The sequence below is a fragment of the Octodon degus genome, unplaced genomic scaffold (assembly GCF_000260255.1).
Source record: "Octodon degus isolate 3935 unplaced genomic scaffold, OctDeg1.0 scaffold00035, whole genome shotgun sequence".
Taxonomy (NCBI): Eukaryota; Metazoa; Chordata; class Mammalia; order Rodentia; family Octodontidae; genus Octodon; species Octodon degus.
The window spans coordinates 8,806,003-8,825,705 of NW_004524611.1; the positions used below are offsets into that span (position 1 = coordinate 8,806,003).

The 19,703-nt window shown below is 48.4% G+C and overlaps 2 protein-coding genes across 2 annotated transcripts in view; one reads left to right on the forward strand and one right to left on the reverse strand.

Annotated features, from left to right (window-relative positions):
• Galnt17 (polypeptide N-acetylgalactosaminyltransferase 17) overlaps positions 1-19,703 on the reverse strand; it is a 508,402-nt gene that overhangs the window by 378,476 nt on the left and 110,223 nt on the right. The window lies entirely within an intron of this gene.
• Positions 3,221-5,954, forward strand: LOC105742071 (solute carrier family 2, facilitated glucose transporter member 3-like). Its single transcript, XM_012514560.2, has one exon. It carries the CDS (start codon positions 3,347-3,349, stop codon positions 4,832-4,834), a length of 1,488 nt encoding a protein of 495 aa, XP_012370014.1. The 5' UTR covers positions 3,221-3,346; the 3' UTR covers positions 4,835-5,954.

Genomic DNA, 19,703 nt, shown 5'->3' on the forward strand with positions numbered 1-19,703 from the left:
ATACCAGCGAATATCCGATGGGGAAGTTAAGAATAGACAGGGTTTGGGGTTGGAGGGTGCAGTCCCAAGGAATCTGGATGGAGTGCTGGAGATCAAAGCTGCAAGGACGGTCAGCACAGGTGTGCACACAAAGCTGGGGCTTCCGGCAACTGGAGACTGCAGTCCAGTCCTCAATTTCTTGCAGTTCTGCTGGCTGACAGCGCATGGGCTCCTGCTGTTTCTAGAGGGCACTGTCTGTTGGGAAGGCCTTTCTCAGGTCAAGCCAGACAAGGAGCTTCTGCTCTACCTTTGTACGCTGCTCTTCCTTCACTCCACAGTGTGACTCCCATTGGCATCTCCCCCCCCCCCCCCCCAGCTAAAAGGCTCCCATCTGCTCATGTCTCAAACCCAGAATGTTTGTTAAAGCTGAACTGAGAATACTGCGGGTTACAAGGCCTCTCTCTCACTGCTGGGAGCCACCAGCCTGCCAGGAGGCATCAGGTTAAACAAGCTTTGGCCTTTCCCTTCGCACACAAAGGCAAGCATCGCCCTGAATGGGTTTTGGATTTCACATAGCTGCGGTGATGCTGCCTGGACTTGTCCCCATGAAAGCAAGGTTCAGGGAACACGCCAGGAGCCCAGGTGGGGGGGGGGGTTTCTCATTTATCGCCAAGGAGAAGCTCTGAGATTCTTAAGAAAATGCTTAACACAGAAGAAAGAGCCTGAGACAGGAGCGCTAATAGAGAAAAGAACTGTCTCTGGCAGGTGGCCCGTCTTTATCCCAGGAAGCTAACCTGAAATCTACGGGTCACTTTTTTTTATTATTTCAAATGAATTTTCAAAGCATCAAGTAGAAAATCATAAATTGTTCCCACACTGGGAGGTGGTTAGGTCAAAATGGATTTTTCTGATATCAGAAAATAAATATAATTTCCTCCCAAATTCAACACAGCAGACACAATTTTCAGCCTTCGGAAATGGTGCTGTGTTGACACTACAGCAAATTCCACAAAGGGCTCAGTTCAGTACTGTGATCCCAAGGAAGAAAGGGAGGGATGTCAGAAGGTGACAAGAGCAAGAGAGGATACAGTTCTATGTGACGCTCATTAGAGCTCGATCAAGAAGCTGCCTTATGAGCCCTGGGATAGTTGCCAGGTCAGGGGCCTCCGACCTCCAGCCTTGGGCCAGAGCAGGTCCTTGTGCCGTCAGGAACCAGGCCACAGAGCAGGAGTGGAGCGGCAAGCTGGGGAGCCAAGCTTCATCTGCATTTCAAGACATGTCCCATCACTCATCACCACCTGAGTGCTGCCTCCCCCCACTGCATCAGCAGGCATTAGCTTCTCATAGGAGCACGAACCAAGGCATGACCTGCGCAGGTGTGCTCCTTACAAAAATCTACATAATGACAGAAACAGACTGTAAAATGAATGTAATGTGCTCGAATCGTCTTGAAATCACCCCTGTCCAGCTCCCTTGGAAAACCTGCCTACCAGGAGGCTGGTCCCTAGTGCCAAAAAAAAAGCTGTGATGCCCTGGGCTGTCATAACTCATAGGAGCCAGACTCAAGTGAAGCTTCAGCACAGTTCTGAGACAGCTTTCTCTGGCCCGTACATTTGGAAGTAAAGATTCTAGGAATGGACTATTTTCCTGTGAAGTGGCCCTAATGGGAGGCAACCCTTGAAGCTAAATGGTGTCTTCTGTCTTCCTCCCAAGTCAAGGTGGCCACAGGCTCGAGCTGTGAGGTGACTGCCTCTATCTAAACAGTCCCTCAAGGCGGTCAGGGTTTTCCCCACCTGTACGCCTAACTTCCTACACAGTCATAGAACTCGGGGCTGGACAGGGATATAGCCAGAATCCCAGAACGCTACCTCCAGACCAGGTTACCTGGGGAAAGTCTCCTAAAGTTATACATGAGAAATAGGAATAAGGCCTTGAAAATTAAGTCAATTTTTATATCTAGCAAAGCTGAAACATTCTGCCGGCCTTTCTTTGGCTTCTGCTAGCCCTCTGCTACCAGGTAAAACATTTCTGTCCTCAAACTTCATGTCTAATGAATTTTGAAAGGGATACTATTTAAATTTAGGTAAGTAATTAGGTCAGAGGGTGGAGCCCCCAGCATGGGATTGGTGTCTCTAGAAGAAGATGGGGACAGCCTTGTCTTTCTCTCTCCGGTCACTGCTATATAAATGCAGAGCAAGGAGACAGCCATCTGCAAACTAGCTGAAGCACCCCCATCAGAATCCAACTACGTGGCCAGGGAGATAGCTCAGTAGAATAAGCACTTGCCTGGTAAGCGCAAGGGCCTGAGTTCAATCCTCGGTTCCACCAAATAAAAAAAAAAAAAAGAATCCAACCATGCTGGCACCTGACCTTGGATGTTCTGACCTTTAGACCTCGCATCCCTGTCTTCCAAGTCTCCAGGATTGTGAACAATGTGTGTCACATGTGACATCTAGTTTAATTTGTTTTAGTTACAGCAGCCTGAGCTGACTGAGACAGCCTGCACCTAGATCACAGTGTGCAAGGGAGGGGGCTTGATTGCTATGTAACCCTTGGAATGACACTGCATATTCCAGGTGGGGTTCCCCTAGGTTCCTCCTACTTCTGACTGATCCTCAAACTTGGTAATCTTGGACATTCCCAAAGCCTGGTTCCAGAGCTCCTGCTTTTTCTTCTCTTTATTCATAGACTGAAATTATCTACGCTTCTGCTGAGTCCATCACTACCTCTGGGCATGTGTGGCTCTTATCTGTCCATTAATCCATCCTGCTTGTGGACAGCAGGTCCATTCTTCTCTACATGAGCCCCTCCTTATGTGGGCCAGAATCCAGCCCAACCACAGAACATAGACTCTACCCTTGAGATGGGTTCAAAGAAAATCCAGGCCTCAAACCATGTAAGGATTTCCTGTGTACCTCATGGATGTTCCAACGAAGATACATTTCTCTAACTGCCATCTTAGTTACCACACAGAGAAAGCCTCACTATAGGACATAAAGTAGGATGTGGACAGAGTCTTGATGACACTGCTTGGACCCTGTGATTTGGCCAACATCTGTAACAAAATACAATCCTAGACTTGTGGGTTATAGAAGTTAGAATATTCCCTCCTTCCCTTCATTCTTTGGCTAGGATAAATTGATTTTCTATCACCTACAACCAAGAAGGTCTAGAGATAAATAACAATTCCAAATGGTCACAGGAACTTCTGTCAAACGAAAATATAGAAAGAGGACCGAGGTGCTTGTACTTGTCGTAGCTGTGCCGCCTGCCTGGGAAGGACACTTTGCGGGTTGCCTGGACTGAAAGAGGCGGCTCTCACATCCCACCCCTAGCTCTTACCTAAGCCTCGCCGAGAACTAGGACCATGGGGTACAAGGTGACCCCGTCTCTGGTCTTTGCTGTGACCGTGGCTGCAATCGGCTCTTTCCAGTTTGGCTACAACACTGGGGTCATAAATGCTCCCGAGATGATCATAAAAGATTTTATCAACAGCACCTTGTCCGAGAAGTTAAAGGATCCTCCCAGCACGGGGCTGCTCACGACGCTCTGGTCCTTGTCCGTAGCTATCTTCTCCGTGGGCGGGATGCTTGGCTCCTTCTCCGTTGGACTCTTTGTCAACCGCTTTGGCAGGCGCAACTCAATGCTCATGGTCAACCTCCTGATCGTTGCTGGCGGCTGCCTCATGGCTTTCTGCAAGGCGGCCAACTCCGTGGAGATGCTGATCCTGGGCCGCTTGATCACTGGCATCTTCTGTGGGCTCTGCACAGGGTTTGTGCCCATGTACATCGGAGAGGTGTCTCCCACCTCCTTGCGGGGTGCCTTTGGCACCCTCAACCAGCTGGGCATCGTCATTGGGATTCTAGTGGCTCAGATCTTTGGCTTGAAGTTCATCTTGGGGACTGAAGAGCTCTGGCCTCTGCTGCTCGGCTTCACCATTATCCCAGCCATCTTGCAAAGTCTGGCACTTCCTCTTTGCCCGGAAAGTCCTAGATTCTTACTCATTAACAGAAAGGAAGAGGAGCGTGCTAGGAAAATCCTGCAGCGGCTGTGGGGCTCTGAGGACGTGTCCCAGGACATCCAGGAGATGAAGGACGAGAGCGTGCGGATGAGCCAGGAGAAGAAGGTCACCGTGCTGGAGCTCTTCCGCTCCCGCAGCTACCGCCAGCCCATCATCATCTCTGTCGTGCTGCAGCTCTCCCAGCAGCTCTCAGGGATCAACGCTGTGTTCTATTACTCAACGGGAATCTTCAAGGACGCGGGCGTCAAGGAGCCCATCTACTCCACCATCGGTGCGGGCGTGGTCAACACCATCTTCACTGTGGTGTCCGTGTTTCTGGTGGAAAGGGTGGGAAGGAGGAGCCTGCACATGATCGGCCTCGGCGGCATGGCTGTGTGCTCCATCACCATGACGGTCTCACTGCTACTGAAGGACAATTACAACTTCATGAGCTACATCTGCATTGTGGCCATCTTGGTCTACGTGGCCTTCTTTGAGATCGGGCCGGGCCCCATCCCCTGGTTCATCGTGGCGGAGCTCTTCAGCCAGGGACCCCGCCCGGCAGCTATGGCTGTCGCCAGCTGCTCTAACTGGACCTCCAACTTTTTGGTTGGACTGCTCTTCCCCACGGCTGCAGCCGCTTTAGGAGCCTACGTTTTTATCATCTTCGCCGTCTTCCTTATTATCTTCTGGCTGTTCACCTTCTTCAAAGTCCCAGAGACCCGAGGCAGGACTTTTGAGGACATCTCACGGGCCTTTGAAGGGCGAGATCAGGACGCCGCAGGATCCGGGAAGAGCCCAGCCATGGAGCTGAACAGCCTGCAGCCTGGGAAGCAGCAGGCCACAGGCGTGTAGGCCACCTCCACCAGGACTGCGGACAGCGACCCTCTGAGGCCGCCTTCAGCCCACAAACCTAGGACTGTTACAGTGCTGCTGCCCGTGCCTGTCTCCCCCTCAGCAAGCCCTGGCTTACAGGCCAGTGCCCGGGCTTCTCAAAGCGTATCACTTGTTGGACCTTCTCCCGTGGCACCAGCCAGGTGACCTCCTCTCACTGGGCCACACACCCCTCTTCTGCCGTGAGGGCCAGCTCTGCTCGGGTGCAAGGGAGAGCTGTGGATTCCACACCTCAGTTCTCAGGCACTTGGGTTGTATTTATTTTATCTCCTGGTTTTACTGCATAAATATTTATTTTTTTAAGTAAATTTTACCAAACAGTGAAGACATAAGGAAATGGAGGTGAGAGGCCTTTAAAGAAAGGCTATAGATAAAGCAGGTTTGATACCAGAGCAAGCAAGGTGTGAGAAGGAAAGACTCAGGGAGAAGGGGGGTGCAATGTGGTCCCCAGGAGGGCACCTGCTCCCCACAGTGTCTGCATCTCTCACAGGAGACTTCGTTACACTTCATTTCAGGAAAGTCATGTGCCTGCAGAGAAAAACTACTGGTTACCTTTGGAAGTTTGCTTTAAAATTATAGTTTATATACATATATATAGTATTACTTGAAATCCGGGGCTGTTACTAAGATGGGCATTGTCATTACATGCAGTAGATGGATTTTTATTTCAAGAGTCCAGACAAGAGAGGTTGTTTGTAGAAAGCCACCTCCCTACCCTCCCTGGACCAAGCCAATTCTCATTTGTCCTGTAGACCCCACACCCCCACCCTCACCTCTACCCCCACCCTGCTCTCCAGTGAGGGCAAAAAATACTGCTCACTAGAGCTTCATTGTTTCTCCACTTTGTTACAATATTTTGTTGATTTTTGACTTTAACTTATAGCTTTAAAGGAATTCCGAGGAGAACCCTCATGGGTAATTTGGAATTTGAGACCTCAGCTCTGGGAAAAGATTTTTCATGAACGATTGCTGTGTTTTAGTGTGCTGTGTATGGTCAGGGCTTGCCGGTCCACGTCTGTTACCATACCAGGTCACTCTTGTACCATGTTACTGTGACACCCACTAGGTGCCCTCAGGGACCTGACTCCTGATGGACACATTTAAGAAGGGAGTAAATGACACTTGGAGAGCAGGAGCGTGTGTTGCTCTGTCATATTGCTCTGGTGGAAGTAGTTCATAGGCCACTTGCTTCCGGTGTTGCTGTCACCTCCTTTTGCATAGAATGTATTAAACCCACCCCTATATGTAGAAGCAACACTGCCTCTGCTGGGTGGTATTTGCACCCAAAACTTGTGATTCAGATTCACCTGCTGTCCTTCAGGAATGGAAGGAGCCACCTCCCTTGGCTGAGGTGGAGGGGGAAGGGGAGAGATGAGGTTGCCTGGGGGTTTGAGGGGCTGCAGGGAGAGGAAGTGGTAAAACTAATTGGAGGGGATCAGATGGTTGGATGGCAGCAGGGTATCTGCAGTCATTTTACCCCACCCCCTCGTCCCCTCTGCCCTCCTGCATCTCCCATCTCCCGCTCCTTGGTGCTCACACATTTCAGGCCCTCCGGGCAGACCACAGTGTTGCAGTCCTCGGTTCCCACCATTCCCTGGTCCCTGGGCCTTGGATGAGCACTGTTGCTGGGGGCAGGGCTTTTACAGAAGGTGGCTCCTCATGCCCCACCTCTTCTGCCTGGGTGGTACTGCAGGGTAGAGTTCCCATTTCTCAGTGACCAGGTTGTAAATATTTCCACATGGGTTTTCTACTATTGATGTTACTGTGGTTCTCGGTTTTGAAATAAAAGTTCTAAATGAGAAAAAAAAAAAAAAAAAACGAAAATATAGCAGTGTGTCCTCATCTACCTTAGTCACTGGTACTGGGTGACATCTGGCTGTTCCCAAAGTAAAAACGAATATGAAAGAGAAATGTTTTGAATAAATTCAGGACATTAGGTAGGCACAACAGCACAATTATAGACACTCACGAAAGAGGACTTACAGACCTGCTTCAGAAAGTTGCAGGAACACTGGGATAAGTTTGTGTGAAGTGAGGCATAGTATTTTGAAGGGAATTTATGACAGTGTCTTTTAGTGTAATAAACTTTTAAAATTTAAACTATCATAGTATTTATGATTATACCTCATACTCTTAAACATATATATATTCATATATATGTACGTATGTATATATTCATAGCCACCTTCTCTTACCTTCCTCTCTAAGAGGAAAGAAAACCAGAAGTAGGCTGATGTAGTAACATAATTCCTTCTACTACCATACATCACTGTAACCATGGAGAAGGTGACTTAATACCTCTGTAAGCCTCAGGTGAGTCTTGCCTCCCAGGGGACCTCCTGGGGCACTATGAAAATTTAGCACAATTAGGGAAGAAACATCTCAGGTAGAGCCCAGAACAAAGCAAGCCCCTTGTGCCCCTCTGGCTCCCCTGGGCTAGGGACAATCCCACCCCTATGCTACAACCAGGACCTCCCTCCCTCTCGCTCTCCTCCTTTCACCTCTCCAAAGGCAAAGCAGCTCACCTGGGGGCAGAAGGTGCTACTCTCTACAACCTTACAAAACACACTTAAAGCAAACTAACCTGAACAAAAGCAAAACATGGCCTGAACTATACTGGCAAATACAAACAGAAAGAAAAAGGGCCAGGTGCAGAATACAAAGGACAGAGAAACAGAAATCATTCAGTGAGTCAGAGGACTATTTGATTTCAGTAATCCTTAATGGAGACTGACAGTCAAGACAATTTACGTGTCCAAGAAAATAAGCAATGTTAGCAAAACCAAATGTCACTCCCTCTGGTGGGATTCTCTCCCCATACACACATCCAGGGGGCCCCACCTTTCTCTAAACCTTAACACTCTGCTGTTGAACCTCCTCCAGATCTGAGCAGTTGAGAAGACAGGACCATGAAGACTGATGGGACAAACAGAGATGCAATTAAAAATGTCCCCCAACAACCTGTGTCCACTCAGAACCTCAAAATGTGGTTCTCTCTCTCTCTCTCTCTCTCTCTCTCTCTCTCTCTCTCTCTCTCTTCTCCTCCTCTTACTCCTCCTCCTCCCTCCCTCCCTCTCTTTTCTCTCTCTCTCTTTCTGTGTATGTGTGAGGGGGGTACTGGGAACTTATCCTATGTAATGAGCTAAATTCCCAAACATTTTAAAACAATTTTTAAAAAAATTTAATGGGGTCTTGCTAAGTTGCTAAATTACCCAGGATGTGCTCAAATGTGGAACTCTCCTCCCTCAGATTCCCAGAATTCTGAGACTCCTTGTATGTTTGAGGATCCCTGGCTAAAATATAGTCTTCCTTTAAAATACAGTCATAGCTGGTTGCAGTGTCTGGCCTGCAACCCCATCTGCTAGAGTTTGAGTCAGGAAGATCACAAGTTTGAGGACAGTCTGCGCAATTTAGGAAGACTCTGTCAAAGTAAAAAAATACTAAGTGCTGGAAATGTAACTTCTCGGTAGAGTGCCCCTAGGTTCAATCCTTAGCTCTGCATAAGTAAAGAAATCAATAAGTCTCTGTAAATGTTAAGTTCATATCACACTGGCTTAGGACGGGCCTACTACACTCAGGGACTGGCCTCCCTGTCAACAGAGGGGCGCACAGTGGCCCACAGAGCAAAGAAGGCCTTGTGACAGCAGAGGTAGAAACGGGAGTGAGGAGCCTCAAGCCAGGGGAACCCAACCAAGAGAAGCCAGAAGCCTGAGGTGAGAAAAGACCCTCACAGGGCATGAGGCCCAGCCAACCCTCTAATTCCAGACTTCTGATGCTTTAAAGCCTAAGAAAATATTTTTCTGCGGTTCAAAGTCACCTAACTTGTGATCCAGGCAGATTCTTGCAGCAGGCCTAGGAAATCAATACAAAGGTCCAGGGACCCTGGGTCAAGTCAGTGAGCCTCTCTGGGCCTCAATTTTCTCATCTGTGAACAGGGGTCCTTGTGAAAGGATCTACTCACAGGATGAAACACACGGTGAGTTCACGCTATCATGACAGCCATTTACTGCTGCGTCCTCCCCTTCCTGTCCTGAGCACAGCACAAAAGCTCAAGGAGCTGAGCACCTTGACCTTCTCCTAAGCACCACCAGAGAGAAGCAAAAGGCAAACACTCAATTAACTTTGGCTCTAAACAAAAGCTCTGCACATAGATTAATTTTTTAAAACTCAAAAGAGACAATGGGTTCTCTTGAAGCTGAAAAGTTGAAACTTTCCCTTCTCTTTTTCTAACTGAAATGGTGTCCCTCAGAATGGCCACCCGTAGCCCAAGAGCAGCATGGGAATGGTGAGAAAGGCCCCACAGATGGGCATCTGCCATCACTACTCCCAAAGTGTGGAAGGCTTTCTCTTCCTAGACTCAGCTGTCTGCTTCTAAGGCCTTGCTCCGTGCTTTGGATCACCACAGATGGCGCAGCTCTGCAGTGAAGCTCCAAGCTCAGACAGAAAGTGTCACAATTTGCATAATAATTTGTGTCTTTTGGAAATCTTTGTGTGTGTGTGTGTGTGTGTGTGTGTGTGTGTGTACTGGGGATTAACCAAGGGCCTTGGAGCTGAGCTAAATCCCAGCCCTTTTCAGGTTTTGTTTTGTTCTTGAGATATAACATTGGTAAGTCATTAAGCTGCCCAAACTTGGCTCAAACTTGTGTACCTCCTGCCTCAGCCTCCTATAGTCCTGAGATCACAAATGTGTGCTACCATACTCTGCTGGAACTTTTACTCTAAGTGGCTCTCTCCCTGGCCGGCCACTTAGTCCTTCCACAGGAATTTATAGGGACACTCATTGTACGTTTGCTACAGTTCTAAAGTGCCTGGGAGACAACAGCAAATAATGTCTCTGCCGATGTGTGTTCATGTTCTGGTGGGCAGCAGAGACAAGGCACCAATCAACATTATAGTGAAAACAACGACATTATATGCAAAGGGATCATAAGTGCTCTGAGGAAAGAAGTAGGAAACTAGGAAGCACAATCAACTTTCCACATCCACGGGCTCTGCATCTACACATTCCATCACAGATGGTAAATATTAAAAAAAAAAAACTTCATTTGTTCTGAGTAAGAACAAGCTTTTGGAGGGCCATGCCATACATAACAACTATTTACATAGCACTGCTCTATACTGGACAGTGTAAGTATACTGGTCAGTTTTCCCATTGCTGGGATAAAATACATAACACCCAGACTTAAATGAAGAGAGGTTTGTTTGGCTCGTGGGTTGCAGTTTCAGAGGGTGAAATTCATGGTTTGCTAGATCCAGGCAGGAAGAGCAGGGCAGAGGGACACAGAGGAGGTCAGCAGTTCAACTGCTGTGATTTCGATCTCAAATGCCCCCAAAGGTCTCCTGTGTGTGTGGTTACTGGAGCACAGGCTGCTATGCGAATCAGTGCGTTCAGCCACGGATGAGGTCATGGCTAAATGGGCTATCAGAAGGTGACCCTCATTAGAAGAGGCGAGTCAGGGAGGCCTGGCCTGGAAGGGTGTGTTCTTGCCCTTAGCTCCTCCCTTTTCTCTCTGCCTTCTGGCTGCCATGGCTTGAGCATTTGTCTTCTGCCAGGCCCTTGTGCCACGCCTGCCAGCCGACTATGGACTAAACCCACTGAAACAAGAACCAAAATAAACCCCTCCTTTCAAAGTCGAGCATGTTTGACACCACATCCCAGGGACCGGGGTGGGGTGAAGGACTAGTACACTATGTCACTCAAGAAGCAGAACAGAGGAGCAGCTCTTGAGAAGAAGGGGCCAGGAACGAGATAGATACCTCAGGCCACGGCCCCATTATCCACTCAGACACACCCGAAGTAGGCATTATCAGTCAATCCCCTGGACCATTCTTGCCAATCAAGTTGCCTATCAGCTTAACCGTGATGATAAGTTATCCAGAGATCATTAAAGTAGATGGGAGGGTGTACATAGGCTCTATGTATGTCCTATACAGTATTTTATAAAAAGGACTTGAGAAGTCTTGGAATTTGGTCTCTGCAGGGGGTCTTTGACCTAATCCCCTCTAGATACAGAGGGAAACAGTCTAGAGCTGCCCAATATGGACAACAGGAGGAAGAGTCTGGGACCTAGTCACCTCTACTCATAGTCAGTACCCCGAGTTATCTAGGGCTTGAAGAGTCAGGCCAGACCCCACCACCCTAAGGAAGAGATCTCTTGGTATAGTGGAACAAGAGAAAAGTAACCTGAGCCTAAGACTGGGTTCTGCCACCCAACCCTGTAGACACAGCTCTGCTTCCTTCTCTCCTTCCTACCTCACCTTCTCACAACACATCTTCTGTAGAACACCTCCAGCATTCATGTCCCGTCCTCAACCTGCAGACCTCTCAAAATGCTTCTTGTCCACAAGCATCCTCAATGGACCTGCCACGGATGGAGCATACTGGGCGCCAGGCTGTGTTCACACAGGGCCCACTGAATTCAGGTGACTCCATGGGCCACACACAAGAGCTGAGGTCACTATGGACACCAACTTCAAGGCTTGGCAAGCAGAAGTCCACGGCTGGGCCCCGTCCAGAGTTTCTGAGCCTGCAGACTGAAGCAGAACCTAGAAACCTAGAAAACTGCATCTCGAGTGTGTCCACAAGCGATGTTGCTATTGCTATTTCAGGTCACCCAACACACACATGCTCTGAGAAGCCCAGTACAAGAGGGCGGGTATTATACCTGCTTGGACAAGAAATGAACTGAAATTCCTAAGGTACAACCATGTGCCAAGGTTCCAGGAAGCCAACACAAACCCTTCCAGAGCTGGGCCCACCTAGAATCATGCCGAGTATCTGCTCACGAGCCTCATTCTTGAAAGTCCCTCACGGCCTGCACTCCCTCTCCTTGTAAAGCAACACAGGCCGGAAGGCAGGGACAGTGATCTGTTCCCTGAGGACGCCCAGAGTCAAGCATGCCCCAGATCGTCACCACCGTAATGCTGCCACTGGCTGGTTAATTACTTCTTTTTGTAAGGAGTCTTATCTTCACTCTGAGATGCAAATCAGAAGGCAGCCCTGAGCTTTTTGCTGCCAAGTCTGCTCTAGTGGAGGGCCTCTGCCCAGCTCCTGGAGCGTCACAGGCCCTGCGTCTCCCCAGACACACAGGAACATAGAGGCGAGGACACTGCCATCACACCAGAACCAGCCAGGTGGCATTTTTTAATGTGTTTCAAGATGTCACTGTGCACTGACGTAAATGCTATGCTCCTGACTTAGACTATACAGGGGACCTGTGGGAAAATTAAATGCACAAAAGTCAGAATGTCCTTTAAAGTGAATGGTGTCCTAGAGTTAGCTGTTAAATATTCAGGTCCTGTGTGAGACAATTGTCAAATCCTGCTAGCTTCAAACTGACCACTATAGGAATGTTGACACCTGTGGTATTGGCCAAAACTCCACATCATGGCCTCCCACGACCAGCACCAACCATATCCCCTCCTATCCCCCACGCTTCGGGCCAGCTCAGCACTGGCTGAAATACATGAGTATTCAGTATGGCCCTTGTTGAGCACAGAAGCCTGGCATTTTTCTGTGGGTGGATATCTCTGAAATACATCTCCAAAATTAAAATGGAGATCAGCGGAAAAGTATGATTCATAGCCCCAGCATCCCCCTACACATTCACCCAAGCTGTCTTATTTGAGAAAAATTTCTAGAAATACCATTATTGTACTTGACCGCCACTAACAATCCAACTTTTCATGGATCGAAAGAACACTTGGCCAAGGTTCTTTCTTTCACTCCCCTTTTTCCTTCCCAAAAAGAACCATTTGTCAGCTCAAGCACAAAAGTACAAGTGAGAATGAAACTCCTAAGAACTTTTGTTCCGTACAAACTCCGAACATAATCTTGTAGCGTTGAGAAGACAGAAACCATAGACCACGAAAAGGAATAGCTCATCGCCCACCACCACTACACTTTTGGCTAACTTTGCTAACCCAGCAAAGAGGGATGGCAAGAATCATTCAAAGCCCTAGGCAGCTAAAACTCCTGCATTTTAGCCAAACTTTAACCATAGCTATAACCAGGGAGAAAATAATCAAGTCTACATTTCATTATCTTCCATTTTTCCTGTCAGAACCAACTGGGAATGACACTGAGCAGTAAAATAAATGGCCCAAGAAGGAAAAGGAAGAACCCACAAACTACACAAACTGCTCCTTTTATGAGCAAGAGTTGGCAGTGTTTGAAATTGAAGCAAGGTCTACAATAACATTTCAGAAGGTTGGAGCCTGGGAAGTGGGGTGAGTGACTACGAAAAGTCTCTCATGCCTAAGGAGAATTTTATATTAAAAATCAGTTACAGAACATGCGGTCTCTACTGTGAGCAGTTCTCATGGTATAAGCACAGAATCATATGACATAAAGTGATTAAAATACAAAGTGGGTGACAAATAGTGTTGTCAGCCTTCACTGCTAATCACCGGAAGGCTTTCCTTGAGCCCTGAAGGTTTTGCTGTCAGTAACTCAAGAGCTATAAAACTGATCATGCCTTTCCTTGTGCTGTGCATCACCCTTTTCCTTCCTAAGTGGCTCCCACATCATGGGGCCAGTAGGCACAATGATCTCCATGTCTTCCACTGAAGAGGAGATGCAGGTGAAGGCTTTCAACAGTGTGCTGGATGTTCCAGGAGTGAGAAGGGTCAGATGGGATTTCCAGAGAATATTTCCCCTCTTGCACCACATACATTTTTGTCTGCCAAGATACCATGGCTGCCTCTTGTAAAAGGGAACTCAACCCTTAAATTGGAAAATTTCTCACGAAGTTTCACAGATTGGCAGCAAAGGCACCCAGGCAATTCTGCTGTCCATTTCCTAAAATGTAGGCTGAAGGCTTGTGGGGAAAAATGTTTTATGTGGGCAGTAAATAAAGCTGACCTTTAGCCAGTGTGGTTTTGTCCTTCCATGCCTGAAATCCCATCTGATAGCCATACACTTGCTACAATGGCTAAAAATAGCTGACAATACCAAGTGTTAGCAAGGAGATGGAGCAGCCTGGGTTCTGAGGCAGGGCTCTGAGAATGCAAAATGGTACAATCACTGCACAAAACATTTGGTTGGTGTTTTTTGTTTTTTGTTTTTCCGAGAGAAACAGGGCTGGGGAGATGGCTCAGTAGAATAAGTGCTTGCCTGGCAAGTGCTCATGTCTGAGTTCAATCCCTGGTTCTGCAAAAAAGAGAGAGAGAGAGAGAGAGAGAGAGAGAGAGAGAGAGAGAGAGAGAAACATACAATGCATGTGATCTATATATCCAGAAAAAACAAAAAACATGTTCTTGCAATGATCATATAGGAATGCTTAACAGAAGTTGTATTCAGGATTGCCCAAACTGGAACGGACCCAAAGGTCCATGCACATTTTGGGAACTACTCTGTAATAAAATGAAATAAACTACTGACACGCACAACAAGCAAATGAATTTCAAAGGCATTTTGCTAAATGAAATAATCAAGACCTTCCCTTAATAACCAAGATGATTTCTTTTATATGACACAAAGCAAACTACAGGGCAGTACTAGGGAAGTAACCACAGAATCAAGGGATGGAGACAGGAACAGACTATGGAGAGGAGACAGGAACCTTCTTAGGTAATGGGATTGCTCTGGATCTTCACTGTTCTGGTTGACATACGTCTATTTGCATTGTCAAAATTCATTCATGTGCATATCTAGAGTGGACTTTATTGAAATATATCTGACTTAAACTAAAAACCTGAATGAGGATTGGAGGTGTTTTAAATTGATCTCTTGATATCAGGTTCTTCCAAAATCACTTCTGGACATTTTAGCCCAACCCATTTCCTGGTCCAGGCGCCTCAGGTCCTTCCCTGCACTTGGCATTCATTGTTAGGGGGTTTCTTTTAGCTATTCTAGCAGCCACCCAGGTGAGCTCAGAGCAAAGCGAGGTTGGTGAACAGAACCCCGAGCCACCTGGCCCCCAGCCAGAGCCACTCCTTAGGGAGTCCTGGTCCCAGCACCAGCATCCTCAAGCAAAAAAGCAAGGAAGATGCTAGACTTCACTCAGAGAGCTCCAAGGCATGGCCAATTTACACCAGAGGGCCCACGACAGGCATCCAGGACTGGCCCCTGTGGCTTCTGCGCTACGAGCTTCCACAGCAGAATGTGCAGTGCCCTTTGGCACGAATTATTGGATGGAAACGAATCAGGACCAAATTGCTAATTCTCAGCTGCTCTGACACATTTGAATGAGTGAGTCTTAAAAGCTTTTGTCAGCTTGCTTTAGAAATGAAATTTGATATTATTAAGACCATCCAGTATGAAACAATTATACAAGTGTAAATGGGAGACTCATTTAAGGGTCTCATGAAATCCCTGGGGAATGCTCCCCCCCTTTTTTTTGTCTGACTAAATAAGGTCAGATAAGATGAGGACAAAACTAAGCCAGCATGCAGAATTCAAATTACTTCAATTACTTCTCTTTCCTTCTTTCCCCCCACAGCTGAACTTCAGAACGTGGGAGGGGAGTGAACAGCTCACCATTGCCAAGCCCTTCTGCTCTGTATCAAGTGGCAATTGCTCTTCAGCCCCCACCCTCTCTTCTTGCCCGTCTACTCAGCAAACATCCACCACCTCCGCCAGACTTGCTGAAAGAGACAGAAGAGTCTGGACGTTTGGAAGGCTGTTTATAAATTGAGAATTGCTGAGGGTGACCGATGCATACATTAAGTCCCTTCTATTATTCTCTGTGTGTTAGCTATGTTTAGGAAATTCCCTAATGAAACAGTGAGAGAGACACTGATAGAGGTGGCAGAAAAGGGAGAGACAGGAAATGGCTCAAGAAGCACTGGGTGCTGACGCTGGCTGCTCCGCACAAACTGTGCCTTCACGTGTGTTTCTTAAGCTCTCTGTAAAATGGGTGTAACAATAGAAGTTGCTCCTAACGTTGCCCTGAAGATTAAATGAATTTATAGCAGACATATTAAATGTGTGGGGCAGCAGAGGGACACTTTTACAAGTACACACACACACACACACACACACACCCCTTTGAAGGCCTCTCAGTCAGGACCAAGGCTCTCACTCCACCCCCTCTACCCTGCCTGCCAGCAGATGGTTCGCACCGCATTCCCCATAGGTTTTACAGCGACTCTGAGTCTGCACAGCAGAGACAATGGCTTTTTTTTCTCCTTCACCGCCTCAGCCTGGCTGGCTCAGATCTCCCTTCCCAGCCTGATGGTCACCCCACAGTCTTCCACTCACTTGTGGGTAAAAGATAAAAGATGCGAAGAAATCACGGCTGATCTGAGGACCTCCACAGCCGCAGCCCAGTCGGAGCTCTCCCGCTTATGTCCAATTCCCAGCTCCACCCATCTCCTGGGCCAAAGCAAAGTCTCACCATGGATCAAGGGTGATAGAGAGAGACAGAAAGGAGGTGAGAAGCCCTCCATGCTTCCCGCAGCCCACACCCCAGCTCCTGGTCCAAGCCAGGCTGGGCACAGTAGTACACGCCTGTAACCCCAGTACTCTGGAAAACTGAGGCAGGAGGACTGCATGCCCCAGGTTGGTGTGGGTAACTTAATGACTCAGAGAGACCCTATATCAAAGCAAACAACACAAAGGGCTGGGGATGCAGCTCAGTGTGAAGAGTTTGGCTTCAATTCCTAGTACTGCAAAGAAACAAAGCAAAACAGAAACAAAATAGACAGTGAGTGAACCTAAGCGAGCAGACAGGTCCTATTAGTGTCCCCTGGGGTTCTCTGTCCTTACTTACTGGCAGGAGATCAAGGTGCAGGTTCTGGGCCCTCCAGGGGCCCAGCTGAGGCCCCAGCCCTGCTGGCAGAGCACCAGACTGCCAGGCTACCCGGTCGGGCCATGTGCTTTGTGCGGACTTCCTGGAACTTACCTGAGGCTGACCTTGGTGCCCTGCAGCAACAGCCTAACTCCTCCCTCTAGCCTCTGTACCACCCTGTGCACTGGCCCCTAGGAGTCTCCCACCTGTTCAGGGTGACAGTGAGACCATGTGGGCTGCATGGCCCCCAGGCTGGTCTCGGCCTTTACCACTCCCCAAGCAACAACGGGGCATCACCCTGAAGGTCAGCAGTACCAGAGGTGGCAGGTCCTTATCTGCCCAACCTTGGCTGCTCTCAGGGACCCCCTCATTAGACCCTGCTCCCACCTGCCAGGATGGACTCCTAAGAGCTTCTGCTAGCAAGGGAGGCTCTGACAGTCACCCTCTCCACCAGACACCCCGATCTCAGCCATCTGATCTGGGCAGGAGTCACTTCTCTGGGGAGGAAATCACCAACATCACTATCTCTGCCCACTCCCTCCTCCCCAGAGTCACCCCTTCCTGGCAGAAGTCAAGTACACTCGCTAATCCACACCGCTGCTCCAAACAGTGGAATCCCTCACCCCTGCTGCTCTCAGCTTTGGACATAAACCAGAATTCCCAGGGAAATAGAAAAGTCTCCTTCCACACCCCATGGGGCTTTAAAATAAAAATATCTACTTGTTTTTCAAGGTTTTAAGGAGTAAGCAGGATAAAAGGGGCAGAGAAAGAGAGGGAGACAGGGAAAGAGGGAGAGAGGGGCAGAAAGAGAGGAAAGGAGGGAAGGAGGGAGGGAGGGCGGGAGAGAGATCCCAGAAGCACAGGAGACAGAGATTCAAAAATCCATCAGCAAATGCACAGAACAGATATTCACTGAAACAGATACAAGAAACATTATCTCAAGGGAGAGTACGTTCCTGGAAATACACAGGCAAGGAGCCTTGAAAATTGCTTCCTGATACTTCCAGCTGAATTATCTCTCCTTGATAAATTATTTCAAAGTCATTTTCAGCTTTTAGGTTTATTTACACCCATTTTAAAGACTCCATGGCCTTCTGAAAGGAGGAAAAAAAAAACTTTAAGAAAGCATTACCAAGAATATCAAGGTGAGCAACGCGACTGTCATTTCTGGAGGTGTGAAGAGTGAGGGACGTTGTCCTAGCAACAGCCAATCTCAAAGCTGCCTGCCTTCACCTGCGGCTCACGGGCCCAGATCGCTGCATGCAAATAGATGAAAACCGCAGAGCAGAGCCCCCTACTGGTAGACACCGCGCACGGCACTCCGATGCTTCCATCGTAGCAAATGAGCCAGCAAGCCAAGAGATAGAGGCCCCAGAGACTGTCCCTGCTAATGGAAGCACAACGCTTGGGGACAGCAGTGCTGGTGCCTGGATGTCAGGAAAGGAGAACAAGCCAGGCAGCAGGACGCTGGAGGACCTGTCCCCTTCTCTTGATTCACACTACCATTTAATCATGATGGTGCTTTTAACTTCACGCTCAGCCGCAATTCCTGCTTTCCTTCTCCACTTTAAATATTCATTGTTGAAATTTAAAGTGTCTCCCTAAAATCTGATGTGTGTGGCAGCTATTGGATCACAGGTTTTTGTTTGTTTGTTTGTTTGTTTTGCAGAACCAGGAATTGAACTCAGGTCCTTGTGCTTGCCAAGGAAGTGCTTATTCCACTGAGCCATCTCCCTGGCCCCCAGGAGTGCAGCACCCCTCAGTAGACCCGCAAATCGATGAGTTCAGAGCTGAATGCACTGGGAGGTGACAACTGGTTGGAGGTGGTCCCTGGGGCATGACTGGAAGGGTGCATTCCTGTCCCTAGCTCCTCCCTCCTCTCCCTGCTTCCTGGCCGCCATGAAGTGAGCAGCTCTCTTCTACCAGACCCTTCCACTGTGCCTTCCTGCCTCGGGGCCAGTTGACCATGAATTCAATCCAGAGCCAAAATTAACTTCTCTGTCTTCAGGATATGTGGGGTGCAAGGGCTCCATTGCACAGAGCGGTCTGGTCACACCCTGAAGCCACACAGCTGGCGGGGGCAGGGGGAGGACTCAAAGCTGCTTTGCTTGCTCCTTGGGGGTTCAAAATGCAACAGGGACTGAGGGGCCCCAGCTGCAAGACTTCAGATCATATCTGAAGCAGCGAATCTCAGATTCCGCTGCATGCTAGAACCACTCAGACAGCTTTCAGAGCTTCCACTGCTCCTAGAGTCCAGAGTTGCTGCCCCAGAGGCTTCCCAAGTGGGCCGACCCCTAGGGACAGTGTGTTCTGTGTGACAGCCAAAGGATGTTGTCTCTATATGTTGAAATTTAACACCTGGCTTTCACTCTTTTTGGCATCAAACCAAGAGATGAAAAAGGAAATATTCAAGTAGCACCCCAAGGAGTCAAAATCTTGGCAAATGATAAGATCTGACATAAAGGGGAGAAAAAGAGCCTTTTTAGGGAACTTAAGTGCCAGAAGCAAATGTCTTGGCTAAAAAATGTTTCCCGAGTTCCCCTGACAAGTGGACCCCACGTTGAAATGATAAACACTAAGTCTGCAAGCCAGTTGCCTGCCTGCTCAACTGTCGGCCTTCACAGGTCCTACAGGGCGTTAGGGAAAGGGGCCGAGTGAAGGGAGCGGCAGAGACGTGCAGATGCGCCAACCTCCACGGCACATCCTTCAGTGGGAGTGGGCACCAGCCAGAGAGCATGCCTGACACTCCTTCCTGCATTTTCTCCTCCTGGGTAGAGAGCCCTGCTTTTGTCGCATAGTCTCTCACTATTTTTTTCTCTCTCTCCCTCTCTCCTCCTCCCCCATTCTCCCCCTCAGTCTCTCTTCTTCTCTCTCCTCTTTTCAATTCTACCTCCTTCTCCTCTTACTGCCCCTCCCTTCCTCCCTTCCTCTCTCCAGTGCTGGGGAATGAACCCAAGGCTTGCTATTGACCTACATCCCCAGTTTTTTATTTTGTATTTTGAGACAGGGTCTCACTAAATTGCCTAATTTAGCTGGTCTCAAATTTACAATTTCCCTTCCCAGCCTCCTACAGTGCTGGAACCAAAGGTATGTGCTGC